The following is a 23829-nucleotide window of genomic DNA, read 5'->3' on the forward strand; positions in this document are numbered from 1 at the left end:
AAACTGGATCTGGACCAGGCAGCTCGTCAAAGAGTGGATCCTCCTCTGTCAAGTTGGATGTTTGGCCACCCTTTGATGTTGTTGATATGCCTGCACACAGACCTGAACGGATTGACGAAGTAATGTCCCGTTAGAGTTTTGTAGCCAAACAATCAAAGGATGCTTATTTTGTTCGACTCTGTAGAGAAACATGGCATTAATATTTGGTGGGTACTAGTGCAAAATGGAAACTTGGCTCTTACTAAGGCTTATTTTCCGTATCTCACTAATGGTATAGCTGTTAAGCCATTGCCATATAAGATGCAATCAGGGAGTGGTAGGAAAGTTGTTTTATGGAGGGGTAATGGGAAATTCTAACATACAATTTCCCATGATGCACCTTGATATCTTTTAGTCAAGAAAAGCAATATAAAAACAGATGTTCCTTGCATATTTTCCATATTTGAAAAATACCAGTAAGTGAGCATTCATAATCCATTTGCAAAGGAGAACCAGTATATTGCAAAATAGCTCAATCTTAAACTGGTATGAAAAACAACTACAAACCTCAGTTCTGGAAACGGTATTGCCTGAAAGCTGATGTGAGTCTGCAAGCAATACTGAGCATGCTTATCATTTCCATTTATTAATTATATTTCCATAGCACACAAGAACCAAAGCTCTCTAGGTAGTTAAGCTGTAGGTTTAGAGCTAAACCCATAAAACACATCACAAAAAACAAATAATATTAACAAGAGTAATAAGTAACATTAACACTCTTCCTATAAAATAAAGCTAAAGAGAGAGAAAAAAACTAACAGTGACTGGATGTAAATTTTAAAACAAAAGACTGGAAAGCCTGACAGGAAAATAAAAGTATTCACTTGTTTCTGAAAAGACCACAGTAAAAGTGCCCAGATGAGATTCTGTGTGTGGAGGTTTCTACATCCAGGATAACACCACTGAAACAGCCCATTCCCAAAAGCTGCCCACTTTACTTGATATGTTGGGGACACGTAGGAAAGGACCTCGCAAGATCATCTTAGTGTCCAAGCAGTTCTATATGGAAAGAGATGCTCCTTCAAGTAACCTGGTCCTAAGCCGTTCAAAGCTTTAAAGGTAATAGCCACACTTTAAGTTGGCTATTTCAAAATGGACAATGCCAGAACCTGCTGTGTAAATAAGACAAGGTACATAAGTGGTGAAGTTGTTTTCTTTGAGGTGGTTCCATTGACTTCAATGGTTTGCCATGAGCTTCATTCAAAGCTGCCAGTGGGTGAAATATGTCATGGCTTATATAAGCAACATGGCAGACCCATAAGGGACAGTAGCATCCCCAGTTCCCCTTGACCCACTGCAGCACTGCCAGACATGTAACATCACAACCAAGCCTTCATTCCAAGCCATTCATTCCTTCTTTTTTCCAGTACAAGTATCTACAAGCTTATTCTCCTCTTGACCTCTCCATGAAATTTAGCTCCTGTTTTTCCTGGGAATAGCTTGCAGGTATTTCCAGGTTAGGCCCTTAATGTGCAATGGCCTTGCCTTGTACATGGACTCGATTTCCAGACATTATCAGCATCATCCATGTGTAATCCTCCTGTGTTTTCCTAATGATTCTTCCATCTTTTTTCTTGCTGAGGAAAATCAGTTGAAAAGGATGGAATAGCCACACAGTGCCTTCTCATAGTCAGTATTAGCTTGTATCAAGTCTGCTGCAGATCTGGAAGAAAAAAAGTTGTAGATTTGACTGTGCAGAAGAAACAGCTTGGAATGCTCTGTGCATGGCAGCTCTGGCTCCTCTTTTGCACATTACACCCTTTTTGCCGTGGAAATAAAATAATAGCATTAGTATTAGTATGTGAATTAATTAGGGAGCTGAAGGGTTGAGGAATTTTGCAGTTTGGCTCCCAAGATACATAAGCAGTAGTGCTCCAGCACTGTTTTTCAAAACACTGCAAAGTGGTAGCAAGACTCAGAAGGATAGGATCATTAATGGTCTTGAGAGCTGCTGAGATAATTGATGCTTCCCACATCTGCATAATTGTGGAATATGCCAGGAAAAAAAGAAAGCCACAAAATTGTCATTTTGACCAGAGAGGTGGGAAAGGCAAGAACTGGCCTATGCAGGATTACACCAAGGAACACTCCAACACAGCACTCTGTCCTCACAGATGCAAGTCCCAACAGACGTTTCAAATAGAACACGATGGAGGAGTGAGCTGTCCTCTCTTTTTGTTCCCAGCATCTGGCAATGTGAACGCTGAGTTTACTTTTATAACAATGAAGTCACATTTATTTTTGGTTCACACAGATTCTTGCAGTGGAATAAAGTGAGTTAGAGAAAATTAAATTTCTCCAAAATGGGGTTGCATCTTGCAGTGCTAAGCCAGAGGTGGGAGAAAGATACTGTATTTCAGGAAAGAAGCACTGAAATTAGCCTAAGGTACTTATATTACAGTTGCTTGGACAGGTTCATCAGTGCAGATCCTTTTGTTTATTATTACTGATTGTATTTTAGGTTATGTTTTAGTTTGCTTTTCTTCCTTTTCAGACTTTCAGTCAGGGCACAAACTAACCCTGAATGTCCCCCATTGGAAAGTTTATTTTCTCCCCACCTGAAGCTCATTGTATGCTCTCCAAATATGCTTCGGGGCTGAGGGACCCACTGAAGCGGACCTGGAAGGGCATGAGGGGTTGCAAGAAGAAGTCCTGTCATGCAAATGGAAGTCCATTACATGACCTTGGATTTAAGACATTAGACTTGAACTATTTCACCTGTAATTTGGATATACTAGTGATCAACAGGGATTGACAGACCCCCTATGTGGCTGGTGAATGTCTGGTTTACTGAAATGATGTTGCTACAAGTGGAGGGAACACCACAGAGCTTGCCCTACCATGCGGCAGAGCAATGATTTGGGATGACACAGAGGGCCATACTTAATTTGCTCTATTGCCATTCAGTTACCAGGGAGAGGCTTCTGGTGCCACAATCTTATACACCTTGAGTGAATGGAAGGGAGGGAGATTTGCTGTTCTGTTTTGGGCAGCAACATGTCTCTGGCTGGGCTTGCTTTAGATACCTCCATGCAGATGACACAGATGAGACATATAGCTCAAAATGCATTGGCCTATGGCAGAACCCTGGCGTGGGCAAGTCTTTTGTAAGAAGGACACATGGATATCTGAAGTCTACTCCTTCCAGATGAACTTTCATTTGGTTTAAGATGGCTTTGGAGGCCCTGCTGCACTCCTTATTACCTAAACATGTTAGGTTGGTAGACTGGGAACATAGCAACTCTTCCCCTGGATTGGTTAGACTGGTTCTTTGCTTTCTTATTTTTATGTTCTATTTGGTGTTTAAAATGGCAATCTGCTTGCCATTTTAAATATGTGTTTTTCCTTCCATGTTTTTATTTCATTTACTATGCCAATCACTTATTATTTATAGGTTTTAATTTGAATTTCACCTTTGTGGCCTTGGGGTGGGGTGGGGTGGACAAAGAACTGTATAAAGAAATGAAATAAATAACTTTATTTCATTCTCCTCCCATATGCAGCCAAGTATGTGAACTGAGTCTCAGAGGAAACAATACTAGCTGGTAATCTCCCAAGAGATCAAGGTTTCTGGCATAGGAGGCAGGAGAGATTTCTTTTTTCTGTGGGGGTGGGTCTAAGGCAAAAAAAATTGGCTGCCAACTCTGCCTTGCTGTATTTAACTGCAATAAAAAGAAGCTTAGGCAGGTGCTTTTAAAACTGAGCCATGCAAATACACACAAGAGGAAAATCTGGAGATTCTTTTTGGGCAGAAACAATCACCCAAAACTGGGGCCAAAACCAATACAAATTGCATTGCTGTCTGTAATCCAAAGATTGTCATGGTTTCCATGTCAGCCCTGTTATTGCAGTGTATGGCCAGAGCTAAGCTCCTTTCCTCTCTTACTCCTGGCCTGGGAGCTTGCCTTGATCAGTCTGCTGAGGTACTCTCGGTGTGGATTCCACCTATCAAAACATTGCAGATGAGTTTTAACACTCGATTCCCCTCCCCACGCTTCTTTCTAAACATTTCTGCATCGCTCTCATGTTCAAGGGTACGTCACTCACTGGCTTGCCAGATGGAGATACTCTGTGTCTTTCTGGAACATGTGGAAAAAATATATCAAAGCTGTTTTTGTTTGGAACCCTTGGCTCTTGCAGATAGATAATTCAGCACCTCAGACTATATGATGGGTCTAAGCCCCCCATTTAAACATCAAGTGCCGGTGATATTCCATGGCCAGAATAAGCACTGATCTTGGAGATTATATTTTAATACTTTTATTGATTTTGCTAACAGCTCTTAAAATCTTGTTGGGGTAATTGCTCTGAAGTTGCTCCAAACAATCTTTCCCTGTTCTTGCTCTACAGTGCATGACACTGACATAAACACCGCCCTGATTTGGCTACATCTGGGGAAGTCGGGATTAAAAACTGAGTGAGTTGAAGCCTTGGAACCTGGGATTCAGCATACAGAATCAAAACACATTTTAGGATATGGAGGCCCACGCACTGCTTTCTATTAGTAAACAAACACAGTACTGAAATTCTCCCAATTTTCATATTCTTAGCTCTTCATTACCAGGAAGCAAATGGGATATGAAGTTGTAACTCTGTTTCTTGATTACACCATTTTGCCGGTGGTGGTATTTTGATTATTTTTAACTGCTTTATTATTACCTTTACATGTTACCTTTTCCTCCTCCTGCAAGGAAGGCAAGGAGGCTTGCATGACCTTCCTTCTCTCCTTTTTATACTCATACAATGCTGTGGTCTAGATTAGACTGAGAATCAGTTCCCAAGTAAGCTTCATGGTCAAGTATGGATGGATCTCCTGAGGCCCAGACCAAAACCCTCACCTCAGATTGCTAGTGGGAGATTACATAATCAGGCAGTACATGCTGTTATAAGCCTGTTTTGGGCTGTGCTACTTCAATTTCTGGCCTCATAGCTTTATTCTTAAACATGAAAGATCATGAGAGCTAGCGTGGTCTAGTTGTTAGAGCTGCAGTCATTCTGGAGGTCAGAGTTCTAGTCCCACGCAGCCATGAATATCACTTGGCAACTTAGGCCTGTCACTGGCTCAGCCTAACCCACCTCACAGGTTGTTGCAGAGAAAAAATGGAGAGGAGGAGCCATCTTGACTTCCTTGAAAGACAGAATAGTTGGAGCATACATGCAATAATAAAAATAATATATAAATGAAAGAACTCACTGCATAAAGAAAACAAGTTTATTGGGCTTATTTAGAATCCTTCTCCCTGATATCAGATTTTCTATGCACAAGGATTTTTTTTCTTCTGTGGAGAATATGCAGCCCTGCTAACCTCAGCTGCAGTCAGTTGTGGTCCATGTAGGCTGCAATCCCATAGACAGGTGCTAGAACTATGCCCTACTGAAGTCAATGGGCCTTCCTTTTAGTACAGATTTGTTAATTTGTTCTCTGTGTGGACCATGCCTTAATTCAGACCTGTAAACTCTGTGACACATTTAGCAACACAGCAACTAAATGCTAGATGACTTGTGTAGTCTTGTGTTTCTCTCATTTCTGGAAGACAGCAAACTCTTAAGGACTTATTAGATCCTAGGGCATAGTATGAGGGCACATGATACAGCTCCCTGGTTGAAGGCTAAACAGATTTGGATCTGACCAGTGTGTGGATGGGAGATGGCCTCAAAGCCCATGTATACTATCTTGAGTTCCATGATGGAAGGAAGATCAGATAGAAATGAACTTAGAGTATCTGGGAGACTGACAGAGCTCCTGGTAGGTCACTATGCCTGCCTCTTGGCTGTGTTTGAATATGTGTCAGAAGTTTTAGCTAGATGAAAATAATTTCAGGTGGATTCACACAACACAAATCCCTCTTACCCCTGCTGTCGTTTGTTAATAGCATGCAACTTGTGACAAAGTGGTAAGCTTTTTAGCTATGTCATGAACAGAAAACAAGTTTGTATTACTGGTGCTGGTGTCAAGTTTTTCGGGGTATTTGGGCAAGATACTTTCAACAAGCTCCTCTCTGAGTCTACCTTCTCACTGGCATTGTCACCAGCTGCAATTGTTCTTCATCACATTGCTTGTTATTGCTGCCATTGCATACTTGGTTCAAAGTATGCAATGAGACAGCCAGGGAGCTATTTGGCTGGCAGAGGCATCTGCTACTTCTCCTTCTCACCCCCATGATTAAATGTCTGGGCCACGGGGAGAGACCAGTGAATTGAAACCATAGAGAGGTAGAGCAATTCCAGGCAGGTCTTGTCTGTAGGCCACTTGGCAGGGGTTCTACTAGGCCGGTCTTTGACACAAGCCCTGCATGTTACCTTCTAGTCATAATTCCACTAGCAACTTGATGCTAACTTCATGAAACCTAGTTGACCATGGTTTTCTCTATGATGGGAACACACAGATGTCTATGCAGTTGTGGAAAAGGTTGCTGTAACTTAATACTGGAGGTATTATTTTCTTAAACACATAGTTAAGCATGTGTGTCCAGGGAATTACTGTAGTATTTATACTCCCATTCCAAATGTGTTTCTTCAGAAGATGCCCTCATGAATTTCATTGAGATGTACTTCTATATAATTATATTTGAGATTGCAGCTACAGGCATCTCTTATTGTCTTTGGTTTATTCCCTTAGCTATAGTGAAAACATTATTTCATAAGCATGGAAGATCTCCAGAGCCAAACCTCTATTCCACTGTTAGTCAAAATAAGATCAAACATTTTTATTACCTGCCAAATTGGCCTGAAAAACATTTTCATATGTATTCCCTGAAGCAACAGAACAAACCTATTTTCCATTGTAATTTCTGCAAAATTTAAGACAGTGTTTGAACATTTTCATACTCAAACAATCCTTCATTCTTATTTATCATCTGTTTTATTAACATATTACAGCAGTTCTTACAGCACTTGAGAAGCAGCTCAGATTAATATTGACACAGATGGCGTATTTGTAGACTTATTGCCTGTTTGTGACAAAGCACATCAACTGGAATTTGTTTGCTGTGCTTATTGGCTTAGTGGCTGTTATTTAAAGTAGATATTTGGAGATGGTGTTGTGTAATGGCTTGCCTTGAATGTCAGTAACTGGGCATATTAGCATATTTTATTTTCATATTTGCACATATCTTTACAAAATACTTGATGGAATAACAATATAAATATTGTGTTGGCTTTCTTGGCATTTACATTGGTCTTTTTGAAAGTTCTGCTGTGATTTGGTCATCTGTTATCGGAGGCACAAAATATGTTCCCTGATTAGTCAGGTGTTCTGGGAGGGAAGCTGGAAATTTCTAGCTTCATGGTTCACAAAGTCTAATTTAGCCTCCTCTAATGATGCCCTTTGAAATTAGCAAGTCTTTGACTCTGCCATTAAAACAAAGTGTTCCTATCTTTGGCATTTGCTAGTCTCTCATATTAGTAAAACACCCATTGTCATGATGGAGAGGACAGAGTGGGTACTGTGTACTTTGCAAGCTCCCAGTTTTCTGCCCTCTATGCAAAGGTTCTCTGGGCCAAAACATAGCCACTAGAAGTTTTTAACCTGTATCTGACAGCTCCGTCCTCTTCTATTTTACTCTAGGGTCAGTGCAGGGCCTCTGCTTTGGATTGGAACTCTAGTAGGTATATGGTGGTGGTGCAGCTTTTTAAGATCTGAATTGGGCCCCTGCATTGTGACTACTAAACACAATGTTTGTTTTGCCCTTCTGTTAGAGAACTCTGGTCAATTCACTGTCAGAGATGGAAACTACATTGTAGGCTCACCGAAATAGTTCAAGAGCATCCCACAAGTGGATTATTTTACTATTTCATACAGCAGTATTTGTATTTGGAGACTTAACACAGTTAATATGAATGTGGAGGAGAGAAGGGGTATGACATGTGCCTTCAAGAACTAAGTTCTAATAAAGAAGCCAGGAGGAAAGGGCAATTTCAGGGGACCAAGGATGATAGAATGATGTCAAGGATGGATGTGTCTTAGATCTGCCTGATGGCCCATACTCCAGCAAGGGCCCATTGACAAGAGTTCCGAGACATGTTCCTCCTCTTCTTAATTGCAAACTGCTTATTCAGTGGCCAATCACTCTTGCCCAGAAAATAGAAGTAACAAGAAAAAGAAGCAGTCAATGCCATTGCTTACTCATTCCCTGTCCCTCTGTCTCTCGAGCAAGGAAATAGTAGCAATGATGAAAAAGAAGATGAAGAGCAGGAGCCACTGGTGCTAAGGAGATTAAGAAGGTAGACTCACTCAGGGAAGGGGCCATTAGTTTCTTGTCCAAGGGCCCTCAGAAACCTGGAGCCAGCGTTGACCAAATATTATGTGCGGGAATGAATCATAAGAAAAGAATAAAAGGTCCTAATAATAAAAAATAATAATCAATGATGATGATAAATTTCTAAATCCCCCAGTATCCCAAGCAAACTGGGTAGTTTTCAACAGTAAATAAATGCCAATTTTTATTTATACACCACCTTTTCAAAAATTATGCTCAAGACTGTTCACATCAAAACTGAACAATCATGATAGGTAATGTGAAGGTTAGCAAATCAAGTCATTAAAATAATAATGCTGGAAACCTTTTAAAAAATTCAAGCCATTTAAGCTACATGTTACTGTCACTTGGTTTGATCTTTATGCAAAGAGTAAAGGTGCCATTTGTTCCTTATTTGTACAGGTGATGTCTTCCACATAACTGCTCCGAATAAGCTAACCTTCGAAGAAGCCAAAAGTCAATGTGAGGCACAAGATGCGGTTCTTGCGTCTGTTGGTGACCTGCATGCCGCCTGGAGGAATGGCTTTGACCAGTGTGACTATGGCTGGCTGGCTGATGGCAGTGTGCGTTATCCAGTGTCTGTGGCAAGAATCCAGTGTGGCGGAGGTTTACTTGGAGTGCGCACACTATATCGCTATGAGAATCAAACAGGCTTTCCTTATCCAGACAGCAGATTTGATGCCTACTGCTTTCAACGTAAGCTTCTTTGATGTTTATTTTGAGAATGTATACCTTTGACTCATGTCATATAACTTGCCAATTTACTGGGTTCACTTTGTAATAAAAGCAGCTCCTGATTGAGACGTTGCACATCAAGCAGAGTTGCTGAGCTGAAACAATTGTTAAAATAACATGTTTCAGTGTGGAGACGAAAACAACATTATGATAAGCTTTCATCTCTATTCAGTAATAACTCATCTCCTCGGGAAATCTTTTTATCAGTTATCCTAGGGTTGATTACAGTTTCCTAGGACTGGATTACGAGTTAAAGAGGGACGTCACTAAGAAGACAGCAACTAACTTGTAAAGGTCATTGCAGTAGAACTTATTCGTAGCATCGTAAATCTTGTAGAAAAGTAGCAATAAAAGACTTTAGTTTTATTTCCTGCATAAGTGTGGGTCATTTACAACTGTGAGGTGAGCTGACACCTCACAACAGCTTGCTATCTTCTTAGTGACATCCCTCAGGGAACCCACATGGGCTTAGCTTTCTTTGTCCCATTTTTCCCCCCTGAGGTGGGACAAAGCTTCCTTTTGTTCCAATCGGCGTAAGCTACGTCTAAGAGTCGCGCAAGACAAATCTATCCCGCCTCCTGCATCTTCTGTATCTTGTTCAGGAGACTCAGCGTCAGGAGGAAGGGGGCATCCTGCCCACGCTCTTCAGGGGCAGAATGTGTAGTGTCTTTTCCCTCGGGGCCCTCGTGGTAGGGCAGAGGCTTGGCTGTTTGCCCAAGGGGTAAAGGGTCAGGATGAGGGATAGCTACCTGTTCAGCTACTCCCAAGCCAGGTTGTGGAAGGGTCACTTGGCCACAGGGCCTCAAGTGTAAGACCTCTTGTTCTGATGTCTGATTCTCTCTTTGGGTGTTTGACTCTTCCTCGTGAGGTGCCGCCTCTGTTGAGGCGTCAGGCACAACAGAATGGATGCGACCTGTTTGGTGCTGCGTTTAGCATCTAAACTGCTGGGTGATTATTAGCTGCCAGCATAGATGCTTGAAGAGCATTAGGAAAGGAAGGAGGGAAAATTACTTATGTGATTGGCTGTTCTGGTCCAGTCTGCTCTTATGTGGCAAACTGTACTTCAGTTCACATTCATATCTTGTGCCTTTGTTGTTGTTATTTGTTGTCAAGTCATCTCAAAACCTCTGATGAATGCCCTCTACAATGTCCAGTCTTTTACAGGCCTGATCAGCTCTTGCAACCTTAATTCTTCTCATATTTGGTCTTCCTTTTCTTCTTCTTCTGCCTTTGACCGTCCCTTGGATTATTGTCTCCTTCAGTGGTTCTTGCCTTCTCAGGATGTGTCCCAAGTATGACAGCTTCATACTTCATCATTTTTGCTTCTAGGGAAAGTTCCGGCTTGATCTGATCTATAGCCCACTTGTTTGTCTTTCTGTTGGGCCAGTGTATGCACAAAGCTCCCCTCCAGTACCATGTTTTGAATGTACCACTTTTCTTCCTGTCTGTTTTCTTTCTTAACTGTCAAGATTTCACACAGTGTTTAGAAATACAACAGTGCTTCTGATCCTGGCCTTGGTCTCCAGTGAAACTCCTTACACTTGATGCTCTTCCTTCACTGCTGGCTTTCCAAGTCTCAAACAGCTTTGAACTTCTTGACTGCAATCTCCCTTTGAATCGATCACTGAGCCAAGGGATGCAAAATCTTTCACAAATTCAGTTGCTTCATTGTTGACAATAAAGTTGTGTAATTATTTTGGAGCCATGATTTTTATTTTCTTAATGTTCATCTACTGTCCTGCTTTTCCACTTCTTTCTTTTGTTTTCATCAAGATTTGTTTCAATTCATTGTTCCTTTCCACCAGTAATATGGTGTCATCTGCATATCTTAAATTACAGATGCATCATCTACCAATTTTCATGCCTTCTTCCTCTGATCCTAATCCAGCTTTCCTTATGATATGCTCTGCATACAAATTGAACAGATGGGGAGATAAAATACACCCTTGTCTGATGCTTTTGCCTACAGGAAACCATTCTGTTTCCCCATGTTCTGTCCTAACAGTGGTGCACTCACATTTCTTTCCAGAGCTTCCAGAGCTTCTCATGATGCACACAGTCAAAGGCATAAACCAGCCTTCTTCTGAAATGTTTTGGTGTGTTCCAGTAGCCAACCTATAGCTGACGTTAAAATAAAATTCAGATAAATAATATTGTCTATTATTCGAGATATAACTTTTATATGTTTTGAGAGGATATATATAATGGATTATGTGTTCTTTTTGATACTGGCATTTAATATAAATGATAGAATGTACTTCAAACAATTTTAATTCAGTACATGTTATGTGCTTTTTTTTTTGTATATTTTCATTCTATATGTTAAGACCTGTGGCCAACCCAAATAAAGATTCCATGTATCCACATTTGCAATATGATCTTGAGTGCCTCATCCTTTTTGAAATCAAGCTTGAAGATTAGGCTTTTCTTGCTCCAGACAGGATAAAATTCTTTGTTGCAACACCCTGAGCATCACTGTGTTTGTATCAGCGTTTAGTGAAGTGATCTCCTAGTTGCTGCATTCCTTAGAATCTCCTTTCTTGGGGACTGGAGTGTATATTGCTTCTTTTCCATATTTGTTGGCATATTCTTATTAGAATTTGAAAAAAAATCAGTTTCTGCAGCTTGGATTTGGTCTGTTGGTAGACTATCGACTCCGGGTGCTTTATTTCTTCCATGTGCTTTCAGATCAGCTTTCACTTCACTTTCTAGTATTACAGGCTGTTCCTCACAGGGTTCCTCTTCAAAGGAGTTTGGCATCTTTTTATCTCTTCTGTATAGTTCTTCCTTATAGCCTTTCCACCTTCTCTTTATTTTATCCAAGTCAGATACCATGTTCCTCATTGAGTCTTTCAGCATTTCTAATCTCACTTTGAATCTCACTTTGATTTCTTGGGTCTTCTGGAAGAGGTCTTTTGTTTTATTCTTCTATTTCTTTGCCCTGGACATGATATTAGTTCTTTTTGTTTCTATGTTATAATTACTGAAATGTTTCATTGATGATTCTCACCCTATTTCTCTCACCTTTTGCTTTTGCTTCTTGCCTGTCTTTAGGAATTGTGTTTCTTCTGTCATCCATCTAGGATTTCCCCATTTTTACTACAGGAATTCTCCCCACCCCCATTCTTCCATAATAATGTCTCTGGTTCAGACCTCAATTCTTCTGGTTCACAGTCAACTGAGCTTAGTAATGCAGAAAAAGACGTTTTTAAATGTGCAATTTAAATTTCTCAGGAATATTCTTGAAGTTGTATTTGGCACTATGCTTCCGTCAGTGATTTTTTTCAGCTTCGCTCTGATTTTTGATATTAATAGTGCATGGTCACTCCCACAATATGCTGCTGTTCTGGTGTTGGCATCAAGAACAGAGTTTCTTCATCTCTTACTACCAATTACATAGTCTGTTTGATTTCTGTGTTGGCCATCTGGGATGTCCATGTCTAAAGTCATATCTAAACTCATCTGATCAGTTGGCTGAAATATGTATTTGCAATAAACAGCTTGTTGGCTTCACAGATTTCTATGAATCATTCTTCTACGATGTTTCTGATCTCCACCCCATTAGAGTAGACTTTACTTTGTGTCCTGCTTTTGCATGCCAGTCACCTGTGGTTATCAGCATCTTATTTTAGTGGGTTATCAGTTTCCTCTTGGATGCTGGCATACAAGTTTTCAATTTCTTCTTCAGCATCTATTTTTGTACAATAGAGTTGAATTTTATTATATTTATTTATTAAAGGCTTTTCTATCCCATCCCCTACAGAACGAATTATGGTAATGTTGACAGGTTTTCTGAGATTTTGATTTATATTATTCAGTTGGACTTTGCATTATAGCCCCTTACTGCTATATCTTGCCTCAGTATTATAGTTACTCCTTTTCCTTGCAATTGTCATTTCCAAGATCAAATGCTTTGTGTTTGTCTGATAAAAAATGTCACATTCTATTCCATCCCTCCTCAGTTCACTCAGACCCAATACTGTGATGACTAGCTGTTCCTTTTCTTGCTTATTTATTTATTTATTGGATTTGTAAACTGTACCCAATAGTCCACACAGGACCCTCTGCTTTATGGTTCCCAGTTTGTCTTGGAAAACCATATTCCTCATATTCCATGTTCCTATGATATGTGTTGTGCAGCACTGGAGTTTCCTTTCCCCTCTGTGCATCTCAGCCTCTTCCTTTTGGCTTTGATCTAATTGTGTCAGTAATGACAGAACTATTTGTACTTGTCCTTTGTTCTCCCATAACAGCTGGTTGAGTGCCTTCCAACCTGGGAATTTCATCTTCTGGCACCATCTCTTGTTTCATTTTTGACTGTTCCATTATGGTGTGTCAGGGTAAGAGATATTCAGAAGTGGTTTACCACTGCCTTCTTCTACACAGTACTACCAGAATTAGTTTGAGCATCACTGCCAAAGAAGAAAGATCTGTGAAAGATCCTCTGCCAAAGTCACCTTGAATGACTGCTCGTGCCTAGGTGCTTCCCTTCAGGAATTGCTCTGTCCAATCACTATTAAGATATCCATCCTCTTCTGCTGATGTGACTGTTACTCCTGAAGAAGGTGGATGTATCATATATGGTCTCGACTATTCTAGCTTGGGTTACCTTTCTGGAGAGCAACCTAATGAGAGAGTCTGCCCTCCAGGCACCATCTCTCTCAGATTCCCTGACACTCTCAAACCCCTTCACCATGTTCAGATGTGCATCCAAGAAGGGACATATCTTGTCTACAGATGTTCAAACAGTGAGAAAGCCACTCTGCCAATGATTTGCCATCTTTGGGTAACTTCCCTTTGCCGTCCATCAAATTGCAGACTCAGAATTTGCACAGGTGCAGTCATGTGCATTTGTGCAGGTGGCGCAGTGGTTTAAACTGCTGAGCTGCTGAACTGGTTGATCAAAAGGTTGCTGGTTTGAATCTGCACAATGGGGTGAGTTCCTGCTGCTCTGTCCCAGCTCCTGCCAACCTTGCAGTTCGAAAGCATGCAAATGCAAGTAGATAAAAAGGTACCACTTTGGTGGGAAGGTAACAGTGTTCCATGTACCTTGGTGTTTAGTCATGCCGGCCACATGACCACAGAGAGTGTCTATGGACAAACGCTGCCTCCCTTGGCTAGGAAACGGAGATGAGCACCGCCCCCTAGAGTCAGACATGACTGAACATAACGTCAAGGGGAAACCTATACCTTTACCTTTTTTTATGCTCCCAGAAATGCACATATCAGCTATAAAAATACAAAGCCCTGATAATGTATATTTCTCATGATTCGCTCAATTAGGGGATTTAATCAGTTTTAATTTTTTTGCATATAAATCTTATTTATCTCTGTAGCTAAATTTGCGCAAAATTATACAAAATAAATGAATCAGTCTTCAAGCTCTGTGGACTCCATGCAACCTGGGGAAGCTGGTCCAATAAAGATGCACAAGAAACTAGCCCCATTTGAGGCTAGTGAGCTCATGACCCTGCCTACCACCTTTTGCATCAAACTGAGCTCAAGGCCTGTATCCCTGTCTTTCAGTTTTGAGCCTGTGAGTATCATATTTGAGAAAAGCAGCTTTATTTAGTGCTGACCAATGTCAACAGAAGATGGAGTGTTTTGAAAAAGAGCATTAACAAGCGTGTATAGCCATTTTGAATTACCGGTATTCTCAAAAAAATAGACTCTCTCCCCTTCCCCGTACTCACTCTTCCCACTATCTTTGTACAATGCATACATTTAGAATTCAGAATCAAGCACAATTTGAAATCATAACCAGTTATGTCACATTAGGGGCTGTTAATTGTGAGGATGGGGGTGGAAAGAGAATAAACACAATATTCATCTCCAAGAAAGGCAAAATCTAGCCAAGGCATCCAGATACCAGCAATGTACAAAGTCTGTGGAGCAGATGTTTGTACAGTAAAAAGCAATGATGTCACCCCTTTATTACGTCCCTTTGCCCCTCGCCTTGGAGCAGGACAAGTTCTCATTTACCCAACCTTTGTACTTCTAACCACATGTTCTGTATTTACTATAATAAGGGAGGCTCAAATCCTGTTCCCTAACCCTAGGAGTCATCCAGATCTGGAGACTTTAATGTAAAGATTTACTTTTCAGTGTCACTACCAACAAAGTCAGGAAATGAGGAGGGGGAATGGTGGAAGAGGAAGAGAAGTGAATTAGGTATCCCAGAAGGCAACTCGGTGCTGGTGCTTTCACATTCAGCAAAGCAACATATCCTTGCCAGAAAAGGCATCTGTCCTAATACACATAAAACAAACAAATACAATTGTCAACAAAGCAGACGGCCTTTTACTTACATCTGAGCTTGAAATTGCTTTGACACTATCTGTTCATCCTGTCTTTTGGAGCAAAATGAACATCCAAAAATTTGGATGCGCGCGTGCACACACACACAGAGACAGACAGAGAGACAGAGAGACAGACACACGGAGAGAGTTTAGAAAGCAGATTTACTTTAATTTGGAAAAAGATCATGGAAAAATTAAGTGTAGTAAGATTGAGTTACAAAATACCAACTGCTAATGTAAGACTATAGGGCACAAACCTTATAGTTAGATGCTCTTGGTGCCCACTGATATGGATTGGGTTCAAGTGTTTTAACAGTGCACTGAATTCCCAATGATTTCTGTTGCATAGCTAATATTCTCTGGATTGTGCTTCTAGTTACTACTCAGGAGATAACTATAATAGAGCTAGATTTAACCCATTCCTTAATTTGATTGTACATGGTAGTGTGTGGAATATAAATAACCTTTACTCCAGTAAGGCATTTGAAATAGGGTCTGATCTCTGTATACGTGTCTTCCAGATGTGCAAATCCTCCAGGTTTTTGTAAATTTAGTTCCATCTTACATTCTCTCAACCCTGGAGCACTAGATTACTTTATTACTTTATTTATTTATGTTCACAATTGTCATTTAAACAGTTTAATGTGCAATCTTATGCAAGTTTGGGCAGGAAAAAGGGTCTCTCACTAGGGAAGTGTAAGCCCTTTTTCTGTCCAAATTTGCATAGGATTGTGGCTTTATCGATGTTGGGAACTGAAAGCTATTGAGTCAAGACAGACTCAAGTGCATTTCTGCCATCAGCCTTTCTGGAGAGCACTTTAAATGTTTTATTGTTAACACTGAATCCCATAGCACTGACCACAATCACTTGGACCATAGATTTGTTTCTACAGAAACCACATGGTGTTTTAAAAATATCTGTAATTTATCTCATGTTCCCAGGTGCTCATAGACCCCGGCCTTGAACTCCATCCCACAAGCCTTATCCAAGTTTAACAAAAGTCCTAGCACTTTATAGAAGGCTAACACTATGGTTTCAGCACAATTTCAGTATTACAGATATCTGTGTTTTTTCTCACTACAGTACATTCCTTGTTTCCCAAATCACTTCCCTATATTCGCAGCTGTATTTCAAACTGTATTCCTTGAAATCATTCTTAAGTCTTGAAGTTATCACAATAGCATAAAAGCAGGTTAGGTCTTCTACCCTCCACAGAAAGACAAAATTTATCACCAAAAAGAAGATAAAAGAAAATACAGATTGACATTACATTACATTGTATATGATAATATATACATATAGATGAAAGTTTAGAAATACAGGGCATGTCCCTATTATGGCAAAAGCTGTAATCAGATTCACCATCAGCAGCTCCATCTTTTGTGACAGTGATAATTGTTGATGGGTACCTTCAAGGTCCCTGCTCTCCCTCCTTAGGGTTCTTTACAGGGCCGGTGTTTGGGTAGGCATTGTTAGGACCGGCCAAAGTCTATACCTCTGCAAAAGGCCCATGTCAAGGTCCTCCTTACCCTCCTGCAGCTCCTCCAGGCTGTCATTTTCTGTTCACCTGCCACCCTAGACCATGCAAGCAATGATACAAACAAGGAAGTTGAGTATCTTTCTTCCCTTGCCTTGCATTTGCCTTCTGGGCAATGGTACAAATTGGTTCCAGGAAAGAAAGAAAAAACAGGTAGAGATGCAGTGGAAAAGAACTGAGGAGGGGAATTCATTTGGGAATTCATACTGAAGGTCCAAATGCACCCACCCCAAACCTGGAGCACCTACTATATCTATAAATTGAAGGCCAAGACAGGCCTTCCAGTCAAGGACACTTCTGTCCTCTGACAGCTCTTCAAATACAGAGCTATCTTCTGTGAAGTAGAACATAGCTAAAGTCAGAACACTCATTTAGTTCGCTATCTCATTTAGGATGCAATCCTCCGGCCTTCCAATATTATCTAAGAACTGTGACCGCTGCTTCTCTAAACTGTCATTTTGGTCTTAGAATGCAGGGCAGGGGACAACTGTTTTTCTGGGCTGATGGCATTCTTTGTCACTGTGGCCAGAAAGAATGTCTCAGATAAATTCAACAAGCAGCGTGTGATTGCATTATCTATCCTCTTTTGTTAACCGTGGGTACCTGCCAGTAAGCAGTATACCCAAAGAGAGTCAGAGCCATTTCTGATTTTTGCAAGCTAGTAGTAACAAATAAGCACAAATGCTTTCTATGCATATTTCTCGTACTTCCTGTGGGAAGTCACACATCTTTTCTGTGCAGAGATATATGAACTCCAGATGCGTTCATGGCTCCTAAAGAAGATGAATAGATTCTCACTTCCAATGTTACTTATTTGTTTCTTTACTGAATTTGCATTCTGTTCCACAGCAACTCTTTCTGAATAGCTTATAATAAAATGCAATAAAACACCAAGTGTGCACACACAAACGTACAGTTTGACATGCCAGATATAAAAAAGCAACAAAAATAATGAATAAAAGACTTTAGTTGAAACAGAATAAATCATGTACAAGCTCTCTGATACAGAAAGGTTTCAATTTGCTGCCAGAACACTACTAGGAAGGGCTGGGGGAAAACTGGCATGACCAAGAGGACTTTAGATTTTATAATGACCTGGCATAATTCAAATGAGGCAGGGGCCTTTTGGAGGGTTTCTGAAATTTTACAGATTCCTTTGTCATCCTTTCCTGATAATATTAAAGGTTGACCTCCTATTCATATATTGCTAAATTAATTTCAAGAGGCCACACATTTGGGATGCTTGTGCTGAATCTCAAATGTTGATTTAAAAAATCTTTTGTGCATCCAAAAACAAAGACTTTTCTTTGGTGAAAGAGAAAGCATTGCAAAAAAAAAAAAAAAAAAGGTAAATAGGAACTTTGAATGAACATGGATTCTTCTTAGCTGTAATAGATTAAATCATTGTTTAGCCAAAAACAATTTGTTCCTAGAGGATCCTGGTTTCATAATTCAACATAAGAGCATTTTGGAACATTTCTCTTGTCTTTCTTAAAACCTAACCCTCTGAAGTCAACAGCAGTCTGTCCACTGAATATGCAAACTTTGGATGAAGTACATAAAACTATTGCCGCTTGCTTGCTTGCTTATTGACTGAGGGTTTTTAAGATTGGTTTTCAGGCATAGGAGACCTCCGTTGCTTACTAGAAGCTTATAATAAAACTTCATGAAACATTCATTTATTAAACAAAATATACAATATATAACCACTAGCATTAGTTCATCTCATATTAAAACAAAACACACAGTCCTTGCAAGCCTGGTGAGCTAAAGATCATTCAGTGGAGGTACTTGGGTTAGTGGCAGCTTGCAGAAGGTTTCAGGATCCATGACCAGCTTCTCAAGTTACAGCTGAGAAAGATCCCCGCTTGAAATCTTAAAGAGCTGTCACCGTGCTAAGCTACATGGACCACCGGTCTGGCTCAGTTTTAGTTGCTTCCCAGATCATCCAAAGGATGATCATGGGAATGCAGGTAGCCATCATTTAAAAACAAAACATATGCCTGCATTTCTAGTATAAGCCAACTTAATCTCAAATGGTACTGACATGCAAAGCAGCATTATTCCTGCACATCTTGTTTCACAGTCACAGGCCTGTCTATATGGAAGTATTCATAAGTATCTTGATCCATTCCCCCCCCCCCCCTTTAAATAGGCAGATACATAACGGGACTCATTAACAAATAGTTTCTCCATGTTTAAAGATTGTAACACGGAGTTAGTTATATGTGTATATCTAAATGCTTAATTGAAAATCACTGCAAACATGTCTTTTTCTGGCCTCTTTGTAATATGACTATGAACGCAGACTCATGAAGTTGCTTCAGACTCTTGCAGTCCTTTCCATCTCCTCCTCTGGTTCAGGGTCAAGTAGGAAAGCAAAGACTTTGCTTCTCTTTTCAACGCATCCAGTACTTTGGGTTATGTTTTTGCTCTGGTTTACTGAAACAAGCCAACTTCAAAAACTGGTTTCTCAAACCAGCTTGTTTCAATAAACTATAAGAAGATTGACTAGAGTTCAGAAAAAGGTTAAACTGTGGTTAATCATAAATGGGAACAAAAACTTCCATCACCTCTATGTGTCTGTGTCACAGAAGGGCAAAGGATGAGGGGACACTTGAGACCAAAGCTCAGCTAAGACTTGCTCCTCTAACAAAAACCAAAATGTATCAATACATCTGGATACAGTCACTGAAACTCTTTATAAAAGATAGACTGACCATGGAGCAGAAGAGCTGCAGGTTCCAATTCCTCTCTAATACTGCTCTGGTGAGAGGCTACTCCAGGTCAATTTGTAAAGCTCCCACCATTTAAATGAAAAACAGAGGGAAGTATGAGAAGAGGAAAAATGTAACTGTTTCAGTCCTCAGCCAAACTCTAGATCACAGAAATTGTTCAACTTCAATCTGGGTTCCTGACAATATGCATTCAGCATCTTGAAAGTTTTAGGAAGTATGATCTTGCAAAACATTTTACATATTTCAATCTCTTGTAGATTTTTGCATGGGGATGGAAAAGGGGTTATGAAGCCAAATTTTGGACTGCTATGCATTTTTAAATGGCTCCCCACTGGGGAGCCATCCTGGTGCAGTGCCTCAATGCTGCTGATTCACAAAACAAGCAACTGCATGCAGTGATAGCAGGCACCAGGATAGCAGCTTCTTTGCCATTGTTGTTTTGTAAGCCACAACCTTTCTGTGTCATATGTGATGAACTTTCTCTAGTTTAATTCATAATCATTGTACTCCGTGTAGGATATTACCTACACCATTTGTGATCTATGCGTTTAAGGATTGCATTCTCTAACTTCACAATGAACATTTCAGGAAAATTAAAACATTGTTCTTAACATTACTTGGTTAAATTTTTGAAAAGGGTATCGAATAAAAAAGAAAGTTTGTTTGAGTGAAAAGCTATTAAAATGTGAAGGATTTAAAATAATGGAAAACTTTTCCAATTCCAAAAGACTTCATCCCAAATCAACTTCATTCAGGTTGTGCATAATGTAAAAGAGCACATTTTTTAGAATGTAGGAGAGACTTTGATGTAAGCAGCTGTCGGTGAGATAATTTGCTTTCTTGCTGTTTTAGATGTGGATATTTTATTAGGAAAAACTGCCTCATGTCTTGCATCAGAAGGAGCACAAAGAAGATTTCCCATTGAACACATGATTCAAGGAGTTTAGTAATGCAAAACATCTGTACAGAGAGGGAGTTGGTTAATGCTGGAAAGAGCCTTTAAAAAACCACAGAACCATCTCTGGGTGGGTCATCTCTTTAGGCATAAGGCAGATGAAATTGTAGTGGATGTCTTCTTTGAGAAGAAACAGCTTTAACATAAATCCCTTCTTCTAGCTGAGGTCATGGACTTGAAATCCATATCTTTTCATCCATGCAGGTGATAAAGCAATGTCTAATGAGAGTGAAATAATCCAGGATTAAAATCTTAAAGATTGGCAAAAATCATCCGAAAATCATCCTGAGCTCTGGCCAACTAGTTGGACATAACTTCTATGCTAACTGAATATTATTTGGAAAGCTAAACCTGGGATTAACATTGGAACTTTGGGTTGTTGTTTTTATGTTCCAGGTTCCATTCAGGCACACGTTTTCTTTTGGAGTTTATACTATAATGCATATGAAGTGTGAAATCTCAGATTGGCAAACGCTTTCTTAAATTATTTGTTGTTGTTAGTCATGAAGTTGTGTCTGACCCATTGCGACCCCATGGACAACATTTCTCCAGGCCTTAAATTATTAGAATTTTCAAAAACAATAATAGGCAATCTTCAAATTGTGGTGAACTCTTATTTTTTTTAAATCATACATTTCAATGCATTGTGTTATTGCAACTTCCTGTTCCATATGACATATGGATTTTTTTTTAAATGGGGAGTTTTGGTGTCTTATGGGGAAAATAGCAATTAAAAGTCTAATCCACAACTCATTTAAAACAAATTATATCAGTGGAAGTTAATGGGACTTAGCCAGCTTAATTACACCTACTCTCTTGAAAGCATTCTCAGCGAATACATGAGGGAGCTACAGTTCACATAGTGCAGATGAAGGAGAGCAGTTCAGTATTTCTTTCTAAAAAAAATTCTAGATTTGTTTGAAGCAAACAAATGCTTCAAGTGTCTGTTTTCTCATTCTTTTTATGATTATTGTTTTCTTTAGATAAGAATGTGTCTGATGCTACATCTGTTGAACTAAATATATCTGTGGAAAATGGATCGTCTAACTTATTAACTGAACTGAAGATAATACCCCCTAAAGATGCATTTCATCCCCACATCTCTTCAGTCGCACCAGGAGTGACTAAAGCAAAACAGAAAGAGAAGGTACCTGAAATAATTACTTTACCCACTATTCTACCTCAGACTGTTGCAGAATTTTCTGATTCATCAAAATTGAGAGAATCAGATACTGTACTGAATGACCTAGTAATAGTCACACCTACAGAAAGTGTCTTTGACCACAGTGAAGAAATTTCTGAAAGTCAGACTGAACAAATAGAGGTGGCACCAATAAGAACTTCTGTAGATGCTCTACTGAAAAGCAACTTTAGTCAACCTGTGGAAACAGGAACTTCTGTTACACCAACAAAAGAAGGAACACATCTTGCCATCAAGCCCACAAAACAATCAATGGAAGTAAAAAGTGACACAAAACTCACAACAGTTCTCATTCCCAAAGAGGAGCTCACTGATGACAATGGGGCTGTGATGCCTGATGAATGGCTGGAAACTTCCAGCACTGATCCAGAATTAAAGGTAGTGAAAGAGCCCAAGCTATTCTTAGATAAGAATGCTACATCTATCATTCAAACAGAACCCAGTAGTCGAGATCAAGATACGGAGAAACCAGCTACTGTCTCAGACTCTGCAGCAGGGGCAACAAAGTTTTCTCTGACACCTGAACATGACCAGACTGCTGAAGGATCTGCATATGAAGAGAAATACGCAGTTACAGAAGCTTTGGGTCCAATTATGAAAATAGCTACATATGAAACCAGCACAAAGTTTCCTGGAATGGATGTTGTCACTGCACAAAAGCTAACTACTAGTATGGTGTTGCCCACAAAGCCGAGCCCGGAGAGTGAAGATGGAGTCCCCACAATCAAATTTAAAGAAACCTTTTCTACAAAAGCTGTTACGCATGTCCCTGAAGAATCTACTGATATGGGAAAAGCAAAGGCTGTCACGACTCATAGCCCAGAAGGTTCCGGAACAACAGAAGACATCCTAGGAACAGAGTCTGTTTTATTTTCTGCCCCTGCAACAAGTAAACCAACAGTGATAAGTGGCATAGCCACAACTACTTTTGCTGCAGTAGACAAAATCCTACCTACTTCAGCATCCAAATCTTTAATTACCAAAACACAGCCACCTTTGATGGAATGGGAACCTGATGAAGATGCAGGCATAGACGTACTAATAATTGATGAATCCATTTCTCCCATTAAAACCACCACTGATGATGATTTTGCAGGCAAGAAGGCAGAGCCAGAAATTGATACAGAATATTTTACATCATCCAGTGTTACTGCAGTTGCACAGCCAACAGGATCACCCACGGAGGTGTTAGAGTCCCAAGAAAAGCCTCCTACTTCAGATGAAGTAGGGTTTGAAAACAAAGCTGACATAAAAGTAATTGTTGTTAGTATCGCAGGCAATGATACAGGTAAGTCTTGCTTCCCAGGCTAGATACCCAAAATTATGGGCATTTGGTCAAAGCACATGTGTTTTGAACTATTCTTTAACTTTTAAAGCATTTCTTATTCTTTGTATGCTGTAAATAATTGATAGCTAATTAGGTATTACTATTAATTATAGGCTATACAGAGGAGTGAATTATCAGGATTGATAGAGGTGGATGCAACAGTAACCAGAGCTTCCTGTATGATGTTATCAAATCATTGAATTGACATCCATTATATGTGGAACAAGGCATTTTAATTCCATGGCTTCCACATCATGCGTTACTACTCTTGAACGTAGCATTGGAGCGTGTTAACATTTCATTAATCTGTAGCTATTAACAATGGCATCTGCAGTGCTATCAGCTAAACAAAGTACAGGTTCTTTCTTTTGCTTACATGAATGGGTACTATCAAATCTGGGGAAAGAAAGGGATACTGTGTGAATTTGGCAGGTTATAATCATAACACCCATTGCTTTGTTTTGGTTTTTGAGTTTTAGCTGAGGGCACTGTCTGTGCAGCTTTAATCCAGAGGCATCAACTGCCACTAACGTAATAAATTATATGATAATTTTTTCTGTGCTAAGAGACGAGGGTAATGTGTCAACTGAAAAAAGATCTGAGAGGAGGCATATGTTTCTCACTCATCAGTGACTTTATGTTTTGATGTTAGATAGAAACACTGTTAGACAAACTAGCATATTGGATATCTGGCTGTGTATAATTTTCCTTTGTAATTCTGTAGTTTTGCTTTTTCATA

The 23829-nt window shown here is 39.8% G+C and overlaps 1 protein-coding gene across 1 annotated transcript in view; it reads left to right on the forward strand.

Annotated features, from left to right (window-relative positions):
- VCAN (versican) overlaps positions 1–23829 on the forward strand; it is a 147055-nt gene that overhangs the window by 53242 nt on the left and 69984 nt on the right. The window contains exons 6-7 of the mRNA XM_044446193.1: positions 8700–8993; positions 21546–23051. Coding sequence (XP_044302128.1) covers positions 8700–8993; positions 21546–23051 — 1800 coding nt within the window. The remainder of the gene's footprint in view (positions 1–8699; positions 8994–21545; positions 23052–23829) is intronic.

Source organism: Varanus komodoensis, unplaced genomic scaffold, assembly GCF_004798865.1.
Source record: "Varanus komodoensis strain SLA01 unplaced genomic scaffold, ASM479886v1 scaffold5, whole genome shotgun sequence".
Lineage (NCBI taxonomy): Eukaryota > Metazoa > Chordata > Lepidosauria > Squamata > Varanidae > Varanus > Varanus komodoensis.